The 20,996-nt window shown below is 45.6% G+C and overlaps 1 protein-coding gene across 6 annotated transcripts in view; it reads left to right on the top strand.

The window, feature by feature from the left end:
• Positions 1 to 2,424: 2,424 nt before the first annotated feature.
• Positions 2,425 to 20,996, top strand: part of LOC123652056 (inhibitor of carbonic anhydrase-like) — a 31,505-nt gene continuing 12,933 nt past the window's right edge. For 2 of the 6 annotated variants that reach the window (XM_045579271.1, XM_045579272.1), the window contains exons 1-10: positions 2,426 to 2,566; positions 4,120 to 4,289; positions 9,334 to 9,442; positions 10,160 to 10,336; positions 11,090 to 11,237; positions 12,009 to 12,064; positions 15,429 to 15,607; positions 16,899 to 17,070; positions 17,901 to 18,049; positions 20,542 to 20,632. In XM_045579271.1, the coding sequence (XP_045435227.1) occupies positions 2,524 to 2,566; positions 4,120 to 4,289; positions 9,334 to 9,442; positions 10,160 to 10,336; positions 11,090 to 11,237; positions 12,009 to 12,064; positions 15,429 to 15,607; positions 16,899 to 17,070; positions 17,901 to 18,049; positions 20,542 to 20,632 (1,294 nt within the window). In that variant the 5' untranslated portion in view covers positions 2,426 to 2,523. Of the gene's footprint in view, positions 2,567 to 4,119; positions 4,294 to 9,333; positions 9,443 to 10,159; positions 10,337 to 11,089; positions 11,238 to 12,008; positions 12,065 to 15,428; positions 15,608 to 16,898; positions 17,071 to 17,900; positions 18,050 to 20,541; positions 20,633 to 20,996 lie in introns of those variants that run through there. The other 4 variants (XM_045579274.1, XM_045579273.1, XM_045579276.1 and 1 more) reach the window with 4 other exon arrangements.

Here is a 20,996-nt window from a genome sequence, read left to right as displayed (position 1 = left end):
TGTCTCACCAAGGAGAGGACTCATTCATCCTGTCCTTTGCGATTATGTTCAACAGGGATTGCTGGTCCAGAGATTGCACCAAGGAGAGGACTCATTCATCCTTTCCTTTGCAATATGTTCAACAGGGATTGCTGGTCCAGAGATTGCTTGAATCCTGACCAGAAATATGCTATTTCCAGCTCAACAGCAGAGGGGCTGTGGTTAGCAGGGATCCTGACAGCCTCTATGCACACCATGGACGCTATGTAACAGGCTGCTGTGCCTTTCTCAGTGGGCTCCAGCTGGTCTCACTCTGAAGCCCAAAGGGTTGCCTTAGAAACTAATCAGCTGTGAGAGGTCCCCTCCTCTCACACTCTACCCTAGTCACCTGGCACACAGAGAGGGAACTGGACATTCTGGAATTGGACATTAACTCAGTTGGCTGGAGGGGGAGAAGAATGGTGATCATCTTTCCATTAGATCGTCCAAGGATGTCCTTGGCCTTGTGGCTTCTGTGATTTACAATCTCTTCTGACTCCCTCAGGACTATCTCTGACCTCAGTGGAAGGCAGGGTTAGTTCCTGCTGGAGGGATGAACTTTTCATGTCCTGGTAGATGCTGAAACAAACAACATTTACTAGCAAAGATTCACCTTTTGCACAAAAGAAGAGGGTGTAGAATAATTTTTTTGTGTGTGGGTTAAAGTAATAAGATAGACTGTTTAAATTTAATTATAACACAGTCTTACATTCTGAAGGCCCAATTCTGAGGATGCTTTATTAGATAAAGTCTTGGAAAAAGTTTGAATTATGCCATTACCAGTTCTAAAACTAATTGAATAGAAACTCTATTTAAAATGTATCCAGGGCAAAAGACTTGAATCAACCCTTTACACGAGAGGGCAAAGTGGCCAATAAGCACACCAATTGAAACTCAATCTCATTAGTCTCCGAAGAAATTCAAAATTATAATATAAGACCTCTAACATTCCTATCCAGACAGCAAAAATGTGGAGCAATCAAATTCCCGTATCTTATGTCCAGATTGCAAATTGGTTCAGCCACTTTGGAAAACTGTTAGGCAACCTCTATTTAAGTTGACCATATGTCTACATATGACCAAGCAATTACTCTCCTGGGGAAAGACCCTGCAAAAACACATCTCCTGTATGCGCTGACATGTACTAGAATGCTCATAGCAGCACTCACTTCATGCCCACACTAGACACTGCTACCACCACCAGGAAAGAGAAGTGTGCTCCATACACAGTATGGAATAATATACCATACCGAGAATGCATGGAGGACAACTGTTCACAAATACAAGCTTGAGTGTAAGAAGCCAGACACAAAATTGTATGTATGCATTGTTTGATTCTATCTCGTTAACATTTTTTTAAAAGTATATATATATATATATATTTTAAATATATTTTATTGATTTTTTACAGAGAGGGAGAGGGATAGTTAGAAACATCGATGAGAGAGAATCATCGATCAGCTGCCTCTTGCACACCCTCTACTGGGGATGTGCTCGCAACCAAGGTACATGCCCTTGACCGGAATCGAACCCAGGACCTTTTGGTCCACAGGCAGACGCTCTATACACTGAGCCAAACCGGTTTCGGCTCTCGTTAAAATTTTTTCAAAAATCCACAGAATTCGTGTACGTTGTTGGAAGTTATGATAATGGATCTCTTGCTGGGGGGGAGGGGGAGAAGTAAGGGGGATGAAAAGTGACCTGAAGGAGGGCACCTGGGAGCCATCCCTACTCTGCTCCCATCGTTTTCATGACCCTGGTGCTGGTATGTGGATGTGTTCACAAGGTGGCAATTCTTCAAGTTGTATGCCAGCATATGTGAAGTTTTATGTGATGTTTTTTGTGCTTCAATGAAACCTTAAACGTTATTTAAATCAGGAAGACTTCCTCCAGGCAGAGCTCATAGACTGGGGAGGACTGGGCTGCAGGTGGCCTTCAGCAGCAGGTTGGAGGGACCTTGTCATTTGTGGGGGGTGAGTTCCAAGAGGGGCCCGGAGGGGGCAGCAGAGACGCTTTTAGTGGAAGAGTCTGAAAACTGTGTCCAAAGCGTGGTGCGCACATCCTTTCCTGGGCGAAGGGTCCCCAGGGTTCACCCTGAGGACTGGCCCCCAGTCCTGAGGAGTCTGTGCCCAAACATTGAAGAGCTGCTTAGCTGATGAAGCTCCGGAGGTGAGGGAATGTAAGGGGACCTGGTGGATTGCTCTTGTCTCGTCCAGCAAGCTCCAGGTGGCTTCGGGGTTCAGCCTTGCTGCTGCTCAGGGCGCTGTGCAGAGGGGGCAGCCTCGGGGCAGGGGGCGAGTGGGTGACAATTTGCCGTCCTCCCGCCCCTCAGAAGGCCCCAGCTGCTCTGGGGCTAGCCGGGGGCGTGGCAAAGGTGACAGCCAGGAAGGGCGAACCCTTCGAGGAGGCGGGTCCCCTCCTCTACCCCACCAGGAGGACAGGTGGAGCTGGCCCAGACGGGCTGGACCTGGTCTGTGTATCACTCTGGCAGCAACAGCAGTGAGGATGAGGCTCACCATCTGCACCCTGCTGTGCGCGGGGGCGCTGGGTGAGTGACGCACCCGGGGGTGGGGGCCGGCCCTCCAGGACTGTGACCCGGTGCCTGCTGAGGGTCAGCTAGAGTGGGACTCTGAACCCCCTGGGTCTGAGGAGCCCTAAGGCAGCCTAGCACCCCAAGGGCCTTCCGCCCATGGTGCACCCAGGCACCTGACCAACTTAGCCTAGGGCTGGGGGTTCACAAACTAGGACCAGCTGTCTATCCTGCCTGGCCCCAGAGATGAGCTAAGGATATTTCCCATATTTTTGAATGGTTGAAAGAAAATCAAAATAGTTTTGACATGTTCGTTACATGAAGTTCCAAGTTCGGTGTCCATGAATAGAATTTTATTAGAACACAGTCTCACTGGTTCGGGTAAATGTCCGTGGCTGCTTTCGGGCTTCAAGGGCAGAGCTAAGCGGTTGCCACAGGGACTGTGTGGCCCGCAAAGCCTGAAATATTTACTCAGTGCATTACAGAAACCCATGGCCTAGAGGCTGTTGATCCTGTTTACAGCGAAGGAAACAGGGACAGAGGAGGAGTTTCCGAAGGACTCACCAGTTATTATTAAGGGATTAAAAGGGAAGGGCACATGTCAGGTATGCTTGACTCATCGGGTGTCTAACGAGAGGATCTTTCCTGCTCTGAAATGTTCACCTCCCATCCCTACCACGTACCAGCGAGGGAGAAGAATGTACGGGGAAAACCACCAGCCTAGAATGGGATTCCAGTGCTGTGTGGCTCGCGGCTGTCCCTTGACCTCTCTGAGCTGTTGTTATTAGTTCAGGAGGAACTGCTTTTCCACAGTAAGCACACAGTTGCTGTGAAAGTGCAATGAGATAATGTATCTAATGGCCGAGCTCTAGGCGCAGGTAAAAACCCTGCACATAAATGTAGGGGCGCCCTCCTGTGTTATGAGGTGGGCAGGGCTCTTGGCTGAGTAATTGCAAGGAAGGTAGGGGTGCAACGTCAATGAACTCACGCCAGTGTAGAGCCCTCGCTGAATCAGCAGCTGTTGTTTCTGTCCAGCCCTGGTTGGGTCAGGTCTCAGCCTGCCTTAGATCATTCCTGGAGTAGGGTATCTTACATAGGGAGAGGGTAGTCTGGGCAGGGCAGAGGAAGGAGAAGGCAGGAAAGGCAAAGGAGCGCTGTGGTGGGCTCTCCCCGGCCCGTCTGCCACACAGGGCCTCACAGCGAGCTCCTCTGGCGCGGGGCGAGGCTGGAAAGGCAGAGTACAGCTGTGCCCGGCCACCGATGGCCACAGGGAAGTCCACTGTTCAGCCCCCGGGTCCGTCCCAAACAGGGCTTCTGTTCTTTGTTCTTCCTCCATCTTCTCTCTTGGCAACGTCAGGGGCTGACCAACAGTTCATTTTTCCAGTCGGCTCCGTGTTTACAAACCAGAGGCAAGAGCTGCCTCTCCTTTGTCCCAGCCTCAGAATGCAGTGGAACCGGAACGCTTCCCTGCCCATGGGCAGGAGTGGAAGGAGGACAGGGCAGAGGGTCCCTTCAGAGGGTGCTGCTGTCTCTCCTGCTGGAACAGGGCGTTCTGTCCTTTTCTCCTGTAGGGCTGTGCCTGGCTGACTCCGACAAAATGGTGCGATGGTGCACCGTCTCAGGTCATGAATTCGAGAAGTGCTTGCTTTTCAGCGGGAGTAGGAGGGAATTTCTTCCTGAGGCTCCCATTGTCTCGTGTGTGAATAAAACCTCCCACCATGAGTGCATCCAGGCCATTGCGGTAAGTCACGGCTGCCTAAGGGAGAGTGGAAGACAATCAGCACTTCCTCTTGCTCCTGGCGTTCTGGAACAATTCTGTACTCACACACCCGAGGCGGATGTCCTTCAGAAATGGACATCGGAGTGGCTACCTTTAATGAGTCGTAAAGCAAAACACAACATGCTCTGAAAGGGGGCTATTTTGAGAACACAGGGGGAAAAACAAGAATTTTTGCTATCAAAATAACATGGTTTGGAAGTTCTTAACACAGCATAGAAAGGAGATAAATGATGCTCACGGGGAAGAGAAATACAGTGACAGGATTGCAGATAATAGCTGATCCCTTTCTTTTCTTTTTAAAAAAAATATATATCTTTTTATTGATTTCAGAGAGGAAGGGAGAGGGAGAGACAGAAACATCAATGATGAGAGAGAACCATTGACAGTGGCTGCCTCTTGCACCCCCCCCCCCACTGGGGATTGAGCCCGCAGCCGGGGCATATGTCCTTGGCCGGAATCGAACCCGGGACCCCTCAGTCTGCAGGCCAATGCTCTATCCACTGAGCCAAACTAGCTAGGGCCCTTTGTTTTCTAAGTTTTCCAAAATCCTCTTTACTCCTTCAACATTGTTCCTGCTCATTTGAACTTGTGTCAGATGCTGTGCTGGGCAATGATTTAAAGACACATACTCTTGAGGAGCTTACAGTCTAATCGGGAGAGAAGAAAACTATGCAAAACAAATAAACATGTAATTTCAGATTCTGTGACGTACAATGAAGGGGGCAAATAGAATGCTCTGACTGAGCTTTGAGTGTCAGGAACAATCTCCCTGAGAGGGAACAGTGAAGCTGAGACCCCAGGGAAGAGCCAGGGAACACAATGTGTGCAAAGGTCCTGAGGCAGGGGAGAGCTGAGCTTGTCTGAGTTGCTGTGGCGGAGTCAGGGTAACAGAAGGAGACTGGAAGGAGTAATGAGGTGGAAGGGGAAAGACTCAGCCAAAAGGAGTTTGACTAACTCAGGAAATCAGTGATTTGGTACAAACTACTGGTATGTTCTTTTTTGTTTGCTTTTAAGTTGGACCTCAGTTATGATCATGGCTTAATTAGAATCCTTTGCCCTGACTGGTTTGGCTCAATGGATAGAGAGTCAGCCTGCAGAGTCAAGGGTCCCAGATTCCATACCGTTCAAGGGCATGTACCTTGGTTGCGGGTATATTCCCGGTGTGTGTGTGTGTGGGGGGCGGGCGCATAGGAGGCAGCTGATTGATGTTTCTAACTCTCCCTCTCCTTTCCTCTCTGTAAAAAATCAATAAAATATATTTTTTAAAAAGAACTCTTGAATTATGATTATGTTCATCTTTGGTCCCTGCATGCCCCTCTTTATTTTTAAATATGTTAATAATATAAAATTATACTATCCAGGAACCCACCACAGTTTTCAAAATTTCATTATTGCCAATAGCTTACTTTTAGCAATAGCTTTGCGGTAGCATTGGATTCTATAGAAAGGTGACACTTGGGGTGGTGTAACCCATTGGTCTTACTTACAATGATCCATGTACTTCCTCTTCCTGAGCAACAGAATCCTAAGAATTTTTTGCTTTATTTGTTTTTGGTGTTAAGAACTATGAGTTCTTTATATATTTTTGGATATTAACCCTTTTAGTGGATGTATCATTTGTGAATATCTTGCCCATTCAGTAAGTTGTCTTTTTGTTTTGTTGATTTCATTTACTATGCAAAGACATTTAGTTTGATGTTTAGTTTAGTTTGACAGTCACATTTGTTTTTTTCCTTTTGTTTCCCTCATTTGAAGAAATATATCCTTGGGCAGGAGGAAGGGAGGCCCTGCACACACAACCCAGAACACAAAAAGATATTGCTAAGAGTTATGCCAAAGTGTCTTTGCCTGTTTTCTTCTAGGAGTTTTATAGTTTCAGGTCTAACATTAAAGTCTTTAACCATTTTGAGTTTATTTTTGTATATGGTGCAAGAAAGTGGTCCAATTTAATCTTTTTGTGTGTACTAGTATCTGTCCAGATTTGCCAATGCCACTTATTTAAGACTGCCTTTACCCCATTGTATATATCTGTTTTCATGCCAATACCAAATTGTTTTGATTACTGTAACTGTGTAGATTAGTTTAATATCAGAGAGTCTGATACCTCTCAACATATTCTTTCTCAATATTTTTGTTTTTGTTTTTGTCTATATTAAGTGTCTATTCAGGATCTTTTAATATAGACAAAAACAAATGTTCTATACAAATGTTCCAATTCTGAGAAGAATGCCATTGTAATTTTAATAAAGATTGCATTAAATCTATATATTATTATAGGTGGTGAGGATATTTTGACAATATTAATTCTTCCTATGAATGAGCAAGGTATATCCTTCCATTTATTTGTATCTTGTTCTATTTCACTTTTTAATGTCTTATAATTTTCAGCACACATTCTTTCACCTTTTGGGTTAAATTTATTCCTAGTTGACCATTATTGGAGTATAGAAATGAAAAAGATTTCTAATTATGGATTCTGTATCCTGCAACTTTACTGAAGTAATTTATTAGTTCTAATAGTTTTTTAGAATTTAAACATGTCAAATAAACTGTTTCCCATTCATTCACCTTTTGATTTCAACAGTTATATTATTGGGTCTACAAGCCATAATTTAATTTTTTTTCTTTTTATACCTGCTAATTTTCTGTTCTATGCTTATCCCTGTGAGTATTGCCTTCACTTTGTACATAAAACCAAATGCCACATACGACTCTCTTCTCCATAACATCTGACAGTTCCAATCTCCACCATCCTTGAAGGTCTGTCTGTTTGTAGCCAGGCATTGTGCCTTACCTTACTGTGGGTTTAGTTTTCTGCATGTGGGAGGTCATTTTTTATTTTTATTTTTATTTTTTTAAAATATATTTTATTGATTTTTTACAGAGAGGAAGGGAGAGAGCTAGAGAGCTAGAAACGTCGATGAGAGAAACATCGACCACTGCCTCTTGCACACCTCCTACTGGGGATGTGCCCACAACCAACGTACATGCCCCTAACCGGAATCGAACCTGGGACCTTTCAGTCCACAGACCGACGCTCTACCGCTGAGCCAAACCGGTTTCGGCCATTTTTTATTTTATTGATTTTTTTTTTACAGAGGGGAAGGGAGAGAGATAGAGAGCTAGAAACGTCGATGAGAGAGAAACATCGACCAGCTGCCTCTTGCACACCCCCTACCGGGGATGTGCCCGCAACCAATGTACATGCCCTTGACCGGAATCGAACCTGGGACCTTTCAGTCCTTAGACTGACGCTCTACCACTGAGCCAAACCGGTTTTAGCCATTTTTTATTTTAATCATCCCTCTCCTGCTGGCTCAGGTTTTTCTCAGAATCGTTGCTGTTCTAGTGGGCCCCATGAGTTAGGTGTTGGTTCCTTGGTTCCTGAGCCCCTGAGGCCCCAGTGATTCCTGCCTGGGGTCCTGGAATCTTGGCCCCCACAGCCCTAATCTCACTGCCTTGGGGAAAGCTCTTGTTTATTTTTATTCTACAGGATGTGGGGTTGGTGTAGAGATTCTCTGGAGGTTTCACCTACCTTTTGTGATACCAAGAAAGTCTCAAGAATGTTTCATATCTGGTGTCTAGTTATGGAATGAAAGGGTCACTTATCCATGTGAATGTCTATAATGGCACTGAGTGTACACTCAGAAATGATTCAATGGCAAATTTTGTTACGTTTTTCATTATAATAAAACAATAAAACAACCTCAATATTAACAAGAAAAGTTTAAAAAGTTTGTTAAGACAAATATAGAAGCTTACATTATTATATTTCTTTGAGAAATACTATTATTATTCTATTGCTTACCAGTAACATGCACAGATCATGGAGCTATATAGCTTCTGCCTTGTAATTTAATGAATAAAAAATATTCATAGAGTGTGGGCAAGGGCTTCTAGAAAAATCATTTTGTCTAAAGATAACTGAAGCAAGAAAAAGGCAGGACAGTTTATCATTCAGTGTCTAAATAAGAAAGAGGGCTTCTCACTTGAAGATAAAATAAATTCTAGACCTAGTGGAAAAGCATCTATAGTATTTCAAGTGAACTATTAGTTTGAGGTTGAGATTTAGCAGAAGCAGGAACAAACAAAAAACCTCACAAACCCCATCAAGTAACAGTATGATGGAAGCGATAACCCCATACTGCCAGCTTCATGGATAGTATGATTTTATATTACTAACTATGTGGCCTGCGGAAGTGATTCACTGGCAAACTTTCTGTGTCTCTATTTTTACTGGGTAAAACGCAGCTGAGTTGGACAGCAGTAAGCTGTGACATGTCTGAGTAGTCCATTACATGAACAATGAGCCACCACAGAAGTAATAATCTTTTAACACTTAGTTCAGAAGCAAGAAACTAAACCCATAGAAACACTGAATCCACGAACAAAAGACCCCTGCAGTTATCTGGACCCAGGACAGGAAGGAAGAGTACCAAGCACTGAATCAAAGTGGAGAAGAGTATCATCAACCCCCACTCCCCATAAGGAGGGCTTCACAGTGATACCTCAGAAGGCCTCAGCAGAGGGCCCACCATAAAGAGGTCATCAAACAAGAGCACCTGGGTTCTCAATGTACACATGTGAAAGCATGGCCAGGCAGCGGGCCTGAGTGACTGACTGCAGCCTCTTTCAGAGCCTGCAGTGCCTGGGCTGTGCACCCAGCCTGGGGTGGGGAGGGCAGCTTTCCACCACAAGGCCTGCGGGTAAAGCCTCTGTAGCTCAGATTGATCCTAGAAGATCACACATAGGTTTCTGAGCCAAGAACTGGACTCCTCACCAGGAAAAAGAAAACCAATCTATTCCTTTCTCTATGTTGGAGGAATAGGAATATGGTGGCCAAACTCCCCCCACTGGGGTGGTGGAGTCAACTGAAATGGGTTAGTGGGTGGTCTGGCCAAGATGATGGCTTTTCTGACCCCAAACGTCACCCTCACTCACCTGGGTTTAGGTGGTGTTTCCTGGAATTGAGGGCTTCATTGGTGTCTGCTTTGTTCCTTTTCAGGCAAACCTGGCAGATGCTGTGACACTGGATGCAGGTTTGCTGTTTGAGGCGGGCCAAGCCCCCTTCAACCTGAAACCTGTGGTGGCAGAGTACTATGGGTCAGAAGACAGTAAGTTCTCCCTGGGGATCCGTGAGAGTTTGTGGCGATGGTTCTATCCTGATAGAACCTTGTTCTCTCCCAGTAGACTCTTGTCCTATTTAGGCAGGTGATGGAGGAGTGAGTGGGCAATGTGGTGCCCTATAGGTCCCCACAGGCACAACTCGGGCCTCTGAGGCTTTGGGCTGGTTGAAAACTGGTGCTGCTGACAGAGATGTCCTAGGCCAGGAAGTGTGCATAGCCTGACCTGAACCATTAGAGTTTAGAGCTGTATAGAGAGTTTTCCAAGAACCACAGGTGCCTCACTCAGAGGAGAGACGACACTGGAGCACACACTCTGAGAGTAACCTGACTATCTCTGAGCCTGTGTCCCTAGGTTCCAGGAAATACTTAGGAGTTAGGAATGTGATCTCCAGTTTCCAGGTAGCCTTGGGTTGGCAGGTGTAGGCAGACAACCTGCAGGGCGAGGGCAGGAAAAATCATTGAGGCCCATGCACATGTGGCCTTCTGGCCAGTGTTTTCCTGGAGGGTTATACCAATGCCCCCTCTGTGGTCTGTTTCTTCCCTGCAAACCTAGGGAAGTTATTCTGATCTCTCCCTCCTTAGGACCCAACCCATCTTAAGTGTGGCTTGTGGGTTCCCCTTCCCTGGTCAGGAGCCCAGCAGTGATGAGCAATGTTTCCCTGAGGCCCAGGTTGTGGGTCTTCCAGTCACACCATCTCTCTGTAGATCCACAAACCAGCTATTATGCTGTGGCCGTGGTGAAGAAGGGCAGTGGCTTCCAGCTGAACCAGCTTCAAGGCAAGAAGTCCTGCCACACAGGCATTTACAGGTCTGCTGGGTGGCACATCCCCATGAGTACACTCTATCCCGAATTGTCTGAGCCACAGAAATCTCTTCAGAAAGGTAAGCAGGCAGGAGGGTGTGTGTCCTCAGGCAGACGTCCCTTCTTTAGGTACCATAGGCCACCCTGAGGTCACTCAGACATGATCAGGTGATCATGTGTGATGATTCCTGGGGTGGAGGTGGGAGGTTAACCAGCTTTAAACTGGTTGGGTCTGCAACACTGGCAGCCCTTGGGAGGGTTCGGCAGAGTCCTCTCTTCTCTGAGCTCCTGATACCTCAGCAGAGGTTGCCTGGAGGAGTGGGTGGGGAAGGGCATCAGGCCTGCAGAGGTTTCAGGCAGGACCAAGGTCAGTGGGCCCTATTGTCCACTTCCCTGGGGCGCCTTCCTTTCTGTGTTTCCCCTCCTGCTGGAGCATTCTCTGGTGGCCATGTGCTGGCCATGAGCTTGGCATGCATCTGTCCAGGTGGGTCTGTCATCTCCTGGGCATGACTTCCAGGGGAGATGTCTCTCTGAGCTGTTCCAGTGGGACAAGGCAGGGAGGGGGGTGAGGGTAACAAAGACCTAAGACAGGCCTTAGTTGGTGGCAGGCATAGGCCTGGTCCTTGGGGAGGGCGATGGGAGAATAGTTGTTAACATGTCCCTTTTGGGAAACCTTGATCTTGACCAGTGAACACACATATGTGCAAGCAGGGCCTGGTATGCTGGGTTTGTTCTGGTCCCTCTCTGTTCATGCATGAGCCTGGGTTGGGAGCTGGAATTGTCTTTGGCTGGGCTGGCTCATGATCTGTGTTCCACATTTCTGTGTTGAGCAGCAGCGGCCAATTTCTTCGCGGGCAGCTGTGTCCCCGGTGCGGATGGGACAGCCTTCCCCAAACTGTGTCAGCTGTGCGCTGGGAAAGGGAAAGACAAGTGTGCCTTCTCCCAACGTGAACCGTACTATGGCTACTCGGGTGCCTTCAAGTGAGTGAGACTCCCTGTTCCTCCCCCTTTCTCTGAAGATGGTGCAATGAAGGCAGAAGGATTAGGCAGGCTGCCCCAGACCATCTACACTGTCAGTGTGAAACCCAGGTTCTGAGGGCCTCCTACCATCCTGAGGAGCAGTCTTTTGTGTGGGAGCCCCTTTCATCTCCCTGTGGGGGGTCTATATTACTCTCCTGGACCTCCTGGAGGTTGGAGGGGATAGACCTGTCTCTGGGACTCTGGGATCCACAGACACAGGCTTGGGCTCTCGTCTGATTAAAGGCCAGGATCTCCCAGTTTGATTATTTCTGCCTGAGCATCTCCCTGTGTGCTTCTTCTCCCCACCTCCCTCTCAGCCCTGCGAAGGCACCTATGCTCAGTAAAAGAAATGGCTACCACTCAAAACGAGGCTGGGAATCTAAGGCTATCCAGAGTTTTGCTTTAAAAAGCTTTAAACCTTTTATTAAAAAAAAAAAAAAATCTATTGCTAATGGCTGCCTTTGAAGTGAAAGGTGAGGGTCCTACTTCCACACCATCCCTCCCCAGAGTAGCCTGAGATGTGGCTTACAGGGCTCCTACCTGCTTCAGCTCTGGGCTGGCTGTGGCGGTTCACATGCCCCTCACACAGGGCCATCACCTCTGTGAGGACAGATGGAAGTCTGGGCAAAGCTCTGTGAGCCTGTGGCCAGGGCAGAGCCTCAGAGGATCTGCACGGGGAGGGCAAGGCCCTGTCCTGGAGAGTGGCCTGACTGCAGCTGTCCTGTTCCTCAGGTGCCTGCAGGATGGAGAGGGGGAAGTGGGCTTCATGAGACATACGACCGTGTCAGGTACGTGCTGGATGGAGCAGGAATTTGCGTGCGTTGCACCCTGGCCAGGGGACCTGATGTCTGCCTGGAAGTTTCCCTACATCTAGAGATGAGTGATGACAAGATCTTAATGAAATAGGAGGGTTTCTGTATAAAACACATTTTTGTTATTTGTACATTGTTTAGTGCTCAATTTGTTCAGTCTATAATTCTACTAATTTTCTGAACATTTAAACATTACTTAACTATTAATAGTAAAACAAAATGAGTTTCAATAATTAAATTCTCCCAGTCACTGAAATACCAATTTCACATTTGATCACATTATTCTGAATGCCTCATTACAAATGGCTCCTAAAGGCTTCAAAAATCTGCAGCAAAACCCACACTACAGTAATGATTTCAGAACTTATTAGCATACATATATCTATTGCAAAAGCATTATTACTATGGACAATAATTTCTTCTTTGTTTCTATATTTAAAAAGCAAACACCTTTCCAGGGTTTTGGGTAATCTATCAGAAATAATCAATTAACAAAGAAGTTTTTCAGATAAGATGAGGGTACAGACTTTGGGTTTTATAACCAATTAAATTTCTTTCCGCTATAGAACACAATACACCACTCAAGATCTTTAAAACCAATTGTATACTCGCTATGCTAGGTTCATTTTAAGATTAGCGTCTGCTACCTCAGGGAAACTTTACATGCTTGCTTTCTATGTGGGCCTCCAGTTCCTCATAACCTAGTTTTTCTCTAACACAAAATAGGAGTTTTGAGTGTTTTATTCTCTTGTTTAGCCAATCACAATTCACTGTCTCCCCATTACTACACATTGACCTGGTTTGTTAGCATTTTGGTACATGATGCATTACTTATTACCAGTAATTTTAATTAGTGGGGTCATCTAGGGGTTTCATCTCCCAGGATCAAGTTGTTCCAGATAATTGTCACTGTTATCTCCTCTGGTTGCTCAAGTTATCACAATTATGTCAGAGGGCTGGGCCTTCTAACACTCAGTATAATGTGTTTAAAACATCCTCACTTTCTGAAAACAACAGAAATGTTCTAGAGACCATCTCGATTATCTTTGCTGAAAGCCACTTGTCTGCTATTATACAAGACCCCTTATTAAAGTAGAAGTTTATGAGAGATTGTCCCCCGGGCTTTAGGGATGAAAATGAGTGTTGGTGGTGAGTGACTGAGGTGGAAAAGTTATTTCTTTCTGAAACTATTAGATCATATTGGATATTTTAATTCTAACATTATAAAAATCATTAAAATTTTTTTAATATATTTAAAATGTATTTTATGACATACCTAATTAAAATGGTAACATTCACAAGAACTCTAATTGTATTCCTTCTCTCTTCTTCTTCTCCTCCTCCTCCTCCTCCTCCTCCTCTTCCTCCTCCTCCTCCTTCTTCTTCTTCTTCTTAAATGTTTTAATTGATTTCAGAGAGGGAAGGGAGAGGGAGAGAGGGATAGAAACATTAATGATGAGAGAGAATCAAGGATTGTTGATCCAAGACACGTCATGGATCATTGCCTCCTGGGGATCAAGCCTGCAACCTGGTCATGGCCCTGACTGGGAGTGGAACCGTGACCTCCTGGTTCATGGGACAATGCTCAACCACTGAGCCACACCAGCCCAACCTCCTTCTCTTTTGATAGATTTTATCAACCCCAAAGGGCCTTCTGTATGAGTTTGGTAGGGCTGCCATAACCTTAAGCAACAGAAATTTATTGTCTCATAGTTCTAGAGGCAAAAGTTCAAGATCACTATGTCAGCAGGGTTGGCTCCTTCTGAGGCTATGAGGAAAATCTGTCCCATGCATTTCTTCTAGTTTCCAGCACATTGCTGCCGGTCTCTGGTGTTCCTCAGTTTGTACTACGTTATCCAATCTCTGTCTTTCCTTTCCCATGGCATTCCTCCTGTGTGCATGTCTGTTGGTGTCCAAATTCCCCCTATTTATAAGGGCACCGGTCTTAATGGAGTAGGGCCCACTCACTCCAGTATGACCGCCTCTTAATTTCATCTGCAATGACTCTGTTTCTAAATAAAGTCACAATCTGAGGGTCCTGGGGATCAGGACTTTGTAACATGTGAATCTTGGGAGGGGGAGCATAGTTCAACCCAGAACACCTTCTAATAATTAGACAAAGGGAACCAAAGAGCTTGTTTTCTTTACAAGATTTTCTGGTCATTCTCTATACCTATAGAATGCCCTGACCAGCTTCTCAGCCCCTGTCCATCCCTCACCTGCTCTACCACCGTTCTCTATGGGTTCTGTCTTCTGGGGGAGACCAGGATTGTCCCAGCATGGCCGCATGTCTGCCTCAGATTAGCAAGTTTGATGAGTTACCTAAACTCTCAGAGGCTATTTTCTTTTCTCTAGAATGGGATAGTTGTCCTAGCTGGGTTGGCTCAGTGGATAGAGAGTCTGCCTGCGAATTAAAGGGTCCCAGGTTCAAGTCCAGTCAAGGGCACATGCCCAGGTTGCAATCTCCAAGGGGGAGGTGTGTGCAGAAGGCAGCCAATCAATGATTCTCTCTTATCACTGATGTTTCTATCTCCCTATTCCTTGCTCTCTGAAATATATATTTAAAAAAAATAGAGAGGGGATAGTCACATCCCCGGCCTCCTCCAGCTGTTATGAGGATTAAGTGGCAAAGAGCATGGGGTGACTTCAGCACGGTGTTTGGCGTGCTGTGAGTGCTTTGTAAAATCTGCTGCCACGTTTCATATTAGCAGAACCATAGGGACAGGGGCAGAGGGAGGGCTCCAGGCCAAACATGCCTCCTAACCCTGTCTACTCAGTCATCTCTTCTCCCAAGGCCACAGGTTCATCTGTCGAAAATGTATTTGGAAAAGATTCTCTTTCAGTCCTCTTAGGCTTGTTAAAAGAATGATTGAAGAAGACAGTGTTGGTTTTATAAACAAATGTATTAACACTTCATGAAGTGGGCAGTCTCCATTTGGGGAACTGCAAAATGGGGGAGGAGGAGGGAGAAAGCAGGAAGCTTTTAAAGGACAAAGAATAAAGAACAAGGAAGAGACACACAGAAAACATCTGATTGGCTGGGGCCACACTGTCAACCTTGTCTGGGCTGAGAAGGAGCCAAGAAAGAAGTAGGAAGAAGTAGGGTTGGCAGTGAGGACTGGGTGGGTACTGCGCTTCTGGTCACGCAGAGCATTACAGGGACACGAAAGTTACCTAAGTTTTGGTTTGTTGACGTGGCATCCTGGGCAGGAGCGGGTCCATCTTGGGCCTAGATGGTTATTTCAACAAGGTCAAGTGGTTTGTGTTTCAGTGAGAAAGGGGGGCCACAGCTGATGTCTCCGCTTACAGTCTGTTGGCTCCTTTGGGCTTTCCTCCCCAGAGAACCTTGCACGCCAGGCTGACAGGGACCAGTACGAGCTCCTCTGCAGGGACAACACCCGGAAGCCAGTAGACCAATATGAGGAGTGCCACCTGGCCAGCATCCCTTCCCATGCTGTTGTGGCCCGAAGTGTGGGCGGCAATGAGGACTTGATCTGGGAGCTTCTCAACCGAGCCCAGGTACCAAACCCACCGTCCTCCTTCCTGCCTGGATTCGGGGCACCTTCCTCTTCTCTCTAATTGCCACTCTGGAAGTCCTGTGGACTACAGCAGGAACCATGCCACACGTCATCCTCTTCACTGACAAGCCGCTTAGTCTGTATGTGTTATAGACAGCAGAAGCCACAAAACCCTTGCCTGGCGTCACTGACCCGGTGGGCCAAAGACTCTGCAGAAGTTCCTGGTTGCCCCAGTGTGTTCTTTTCATTCTAAATGGATGCAGGTGTCCCCCCTCCGTGAGGTGCTCCCGTTATCCTATTGGCATATGACACTGTCCTCCTGACTTCCCTCAGGCGCAGTAACCCTCCACGAGCATTCCTCTCTGACCTGCCAGTCTCTCTAAGTCGGCCCTCGTTCATCACCCGGTCCTATCCCTGTCGTGCTCTCTGCTCAGCACTGGGGTATCAGAGATGAACTAGACAAAGACTTGCCTTTGAGTTGCTCACAGAGAAATGTGAACACATTCAAAGTGTCAGAAGGTAGGATGGTATAACCTTGGGGACATGGATTATATACTTTTCGGAGGACAGAAGGACTGATTTGCAGGATACATCTGGGAAGGTTCTGAGACCCCAGGGAATAAGCTATGTGCACCCCAAGGAAGTACAAAGGTTTGCCAGAGAAAGCAGCGGGTGACAGTTTATGCAAAAGAAAAAGCAGACAGACATTGGAAAGTATGTGAGTAGGTGCTGCTGTCAGGTACAGCCAGGAACAGCATTGGGCCCGTCAGTGGGACTCATAGGTCAAGGGCCCTTTGTTTTTGCCAGAAGCGGTAAAGAACTGCTTGAGATCAGTGGTGGGGGGTGGGTCTGGGACTCCTGACCTCCAGCTTGATGTCAGAGTGCTGGATCACCAGCTACTCAGGATGAAGACCACCAGAGCCACTTGGAGATCCAGGTGGCCAGGATCACTGCAGTCATCACTGACTGCCCATGGGAACACTGCAGTAGAGAGGGGCAGTTGTCTGGCACATGATGACCCCAAACCCCTTTGTACAGATCTGAGGGGCAGCCCCTGCAGTTTCCCTGAGTCTGTGTAAGGCAAACAAGCTGGGATTTGGGGAAAGCATTCCATGGAGAGAGACCTAAGGACCCCATGAGCCACGGACTTCTGAGGGCCTTGGCCACCGTCCTCTCACTCAGGCACTCATTCTTTTTCCCCCTTTCTGTTCTTAAATGGTTTGGGGTTTGTTTTCCTTTTGCTTCTCTATGCCAGCGTCCCTCCTTCACTGTTTCTTTTATCCTTCTAACAGGAATATTTTGGAAAAAACACGTCAGCAGACTTCAAGCTCTTTGGCTCTCCTCATAGGAAGGACCTGCTGTTTACAGACGCTGCCCGTGGGTTTTTAAAAGTCCCACCTAAGATGGATGCCATGCTGTACCTGGGATATGAATATTTATCTGCCATTCGGTCTCTAAGGGGAGGTGTGTAAGGTCCTGGCAAGGCAGCGGGCAGGGTGGGGCTCATACAGGCTTTCCTGGTACCTGCAGGCCTCACCTGACCCAGCCTTCACTACCTGCAGAGCTCAGGGGAGTACCAACTGCACTAGGTTTTAATGAGGGGAGTTTCTGTTGAGCTGGGGAAAAGACCTAACTTACCTTTAGATTATGAACCAGTTGAACGAATGATGGCTCTGGCTTCTTTGTATTAACCAGAGTTGCCCCGCCCAACAACAGGTCTACTAGTATTTGACAGGGGAAATAGCCCATCCTAACCTGAAGGGGGACATGGCCTCTCCTACCTTCTGGAAGACTAGAATTTTAGAGGGTTTTAATCCAGCTCCTGTCTTCTTCCAAATTCCTACGGTCCATTTCTTCCTTCCTTCTCTCTTTCCCCCCTCCATTTAGTCAACCAATAGTTATTGAGCATCTAGAAAGCCACTGTGGGCATACCATGGTGAGTAAAGACACTGGGCAACAGGAGAGCAAGCAGGCCCACCCAGAGCAGAATACACGACTACCCCCTGGGGAGCACTCCCTGGATGGGAGAACCCAGTCCTGTAAGAGAGGGCTCAGAGGCCTTCCCTAGGAAGGTGAGGTCAGGAGGGAGGTTAGGGTTGCACTGCCTTCACCGCTCTTTCTGAGAACTGAGCTCCCATTTCTCTGGAGGTTGAAAGGCAGGAATGAGTGGTGATATGGGCATGTGACTCTGCTGATGTCGATGAGGACCTCATTGGGCAGCCACTCTGTAGCTAGTGGCACTAAACTCCCAAACACTCCTTGGAGCTTCCTTTAGATCTCTGGTTCTTCTCTACCTGTCCTAGGTGAAGACTCACAGAAGGTGAAATGGTGTGCAGTGGGCCCTCATGAGAGTGCCAAGTGTAACGAGTGGGCTTTCAAGAGTGGTGGCATCTTAAAGTGCACCACAAAACCGATCACTGAGGACTGCATTACTGCTATTGTGGTAAGGAAGGCCCTGTCTCCACAGCTGAGTTCAGACACCCACACATGTGGCTCTTCTACGGAGACTTCCCAGATACTTCCCCATCAGCTGAGAGGCTGAGATGCAACTGTAGTGTTGCATCTTTCCCACTCTCCAAAGTCCCATCCCACTCCATCCCATAAACCCCTCCAGCTCAGGGCTGGGCAGAAACAAATAAGGTTCAAACTCATTTGGTGCTCATCTCTGGTGACCAGGGAGCTCTGAATGGTATCCTACCAAGGACCTGTGGGAAGTAGGATGACATCCCAGGGTGTGGTCAGAGCCCTTGTGGATTGTGAAAGCAAATCCAACCTTTTCAGTCCTTTAGTTGAACATTTAATTTTTTTTCTGGTGATAAAAATATTACATGTTGGAAATGAAAAATAAATCATTCACAAGTTCATAACTCAGAAATAATTACCACGTAATTTTTGAGTTATGAAGCTCATTTCTATTTCTCTATGAACAGATAATACTTTTGTGATTAGAAAAAAAAAGATAAATAAAGGACCGAAAAATTGACAAACTTTGGAGACATACAGTCTATCTTAGGAAAAGAAGAACCTAATTTTGGTAAACTTACCTGGGACCAACCCTAAGATTAAGATCTTGCAATTTCTACAGCCTCCTAACTTTGTCAATTATAAGGATTAAATTAATTTGATTGCTCATAACATGACCTGGCATATAAGTAAATGTTAGCTATTGTTATAATTACTTAAATTCTTGGGCATAATTGGTGCACTTTCTTAGGTAATGAAGTATTCACTTAAAATGTTTTAATAGCTGCATAATATTCCACCAAGTATTTCTGCCTCAATTTATTTAATTTCTAAATGTCTATATTTGAATTATTTCCAAATCTTTGCTATTATAGGTATTATGGGAATGAAGATTTTTGTTCTTTAATAATCAATATTTCTGAGTATGCCTTTAATACTAATGACAGCTAATATTTATGACCTCTTAACTTTCACTAACTCATTTAAGCCGGTAAGAAAGATGTTTCACCCATTTTATGGATGAAAAAAAGTGTGTAGAATAGTATTTAGGGATGTATCCTTAGAGTAATCAGATCCCAGACACTGTGTGATATACTGGTTATGAGCAAAAGTTGAGCAATAAAACTACCTAAGTTTAAGTCCTGGTGACCATCTATTGGACAAATTATTTAACCCCTCTCTGCTTCAGTTTGCTAATGTATTAAAGAAGGAAAATTATACAACCTACCTAATTGGATTTTATGAGAAATATATGAAGTAACCACTGCAAAGTTTTTAGAAAAGGTCCTGATACAAACAGGGGCTTGGCAAGTTTTCCCTTTTAGAGTTAACTACTATCTTAAGTAGTAGATTTTTTTTTTTTTTTTTTTACAAATTTCTAGAAAGGCAGTTAACAGGTCAAAGGCAAAGAGTATGTGTGTGTCTGTGTGTTTCTTTCTTAATGACCTTATCTGTGATTGTAAGTATACATTTTTTGCTCTCTTGGAAAAATTATCAATTAAAACTATACATTAGTTATTATAGGAATACCTCATTGCATTGTGCTTTGCTTTATTGCACTTTGTAGATACTGAATTTTTTTTTTTTAAGGCAAGATTAAGGCTTGCTGAAGGCTTAGATTAGGGGTGTCAAACTCAATCAGAGAAGGGGCCAAAATCTAAAATCCAACCTAAATCGCGGGCCGAATGGTTTACTGAACAGTCATAAACTGTCATTGTGATGGAAACACAGCGGAGTGCAGTGATGACAGCGAGGTGCGGGCCACATTGCAAGGCCTGGCGGGATGGATTTGGCCCGCGGGCCTTGTGTTTGACACATGTGGCTTAGATGGTAGCAAAATTTTTTAGCAGTAAAGTATTTTTAAATTAAGGTATGTGCATTGTTTTTTTAAGAAATGATGTGCTTCACACTTAATAGACTATAGTATAGTGTAAACATAACTTTTATATGCAGAGGGAAACAAAAATTTCGTATGACTTGCTTTATTGCAATATTTGATTTATTCTAGTGGTCTGGAACCAAACCACAGTATCTCTGAGGTATACCTGTAATGAATTATTTAAGTAGTGACATTAATTATGTACTGAAATATTTGCTGTGTCAGGGCTCTCGGTATATTGCCAATGGAGTTATGGGATCAAAACTGAACTCTGCCATACAAAAGAAAACAAGTTCCTTAATAAATGCAGTCATTGAGTCTGGCATGTAGCTTGTTGAGCAACAATGGTGTAGTGGAAGTACTATGAGGGCATGGGTCTCATGAGAGGCTGGGGAGCCTGACCTGGGTTGGGGTCTTTCTCCTGGCCAAATGCACATCCAGTTTTCTAAAACTGTGTTTACGTGGCAGAAGCTTTGGGTGATCCATGATTTGCTTAATCACAAGGACATGTGACATGAAGCCAGCGGGTTAGAAACCTCTGAGACAGGATAACAAGCTCACTGTTGTGCCACTGATTTATTTCCTACCCTCAGAAAGGAGACGCTGACGCCATGAGCTTAAATGGAGGATTTATCTACACGGCAGGCAAATGCGGTCTGGTGCCTGTGCTGGCAGAGAACTACAGTAAGTGGATGGAAGTGTTGCTGGCTGTTTTATTCCCTCTGGGCCCTGGATTTAGAAATGAGGAAATAATTTAGTTCACTGTTGAGATAATAACTATTGCTAGAGTGTAGGAAGCTAGTGGATAACATCCCGTTTTCCAAATGTCAGGACCAATTGAAGACATAGATGTAAGATTTAGGCAAAAAGAGGCAAAAGTAGCGCCTTTATTACTGAGAATAGTGATACGGGAGAGCACGGTGTAGAGCTGGCTGCAGTGCTGACCAAAATGCCCTTGAGTTAGAGTTGCCCACTAATTCAGGAGAACAGGTCTGCTGGCTCACCCCATGGCTGAGGGCAGAGGACAACATTTTGTCAGAGGTGATCA

The sequence above is a fragment of the Pipistrellus kuhlii genome, unplaced genomic scaffold (assembly GCF_014108245.1).
Source record: "Pipistrellus kuhlii isolate mPipKuh1 unplaced genomic scaffold, mPipKuh1.p scaffold_m20_p_11, whole genome shotgun sequence".
Taxonomy (NCBI): domain Eukaryota; kingdom Metazoa; phylum Chordata; class Mammalia; order Chiroptera; family Vespertilionidae; genus Pipistrellus; species Pipistrellus kuhlii.
The sequence above is the reverse complement of the archived record's forward strand: the minus strand, read 5'-3'. Positions and strand labels throughout refer to the sequence as shown.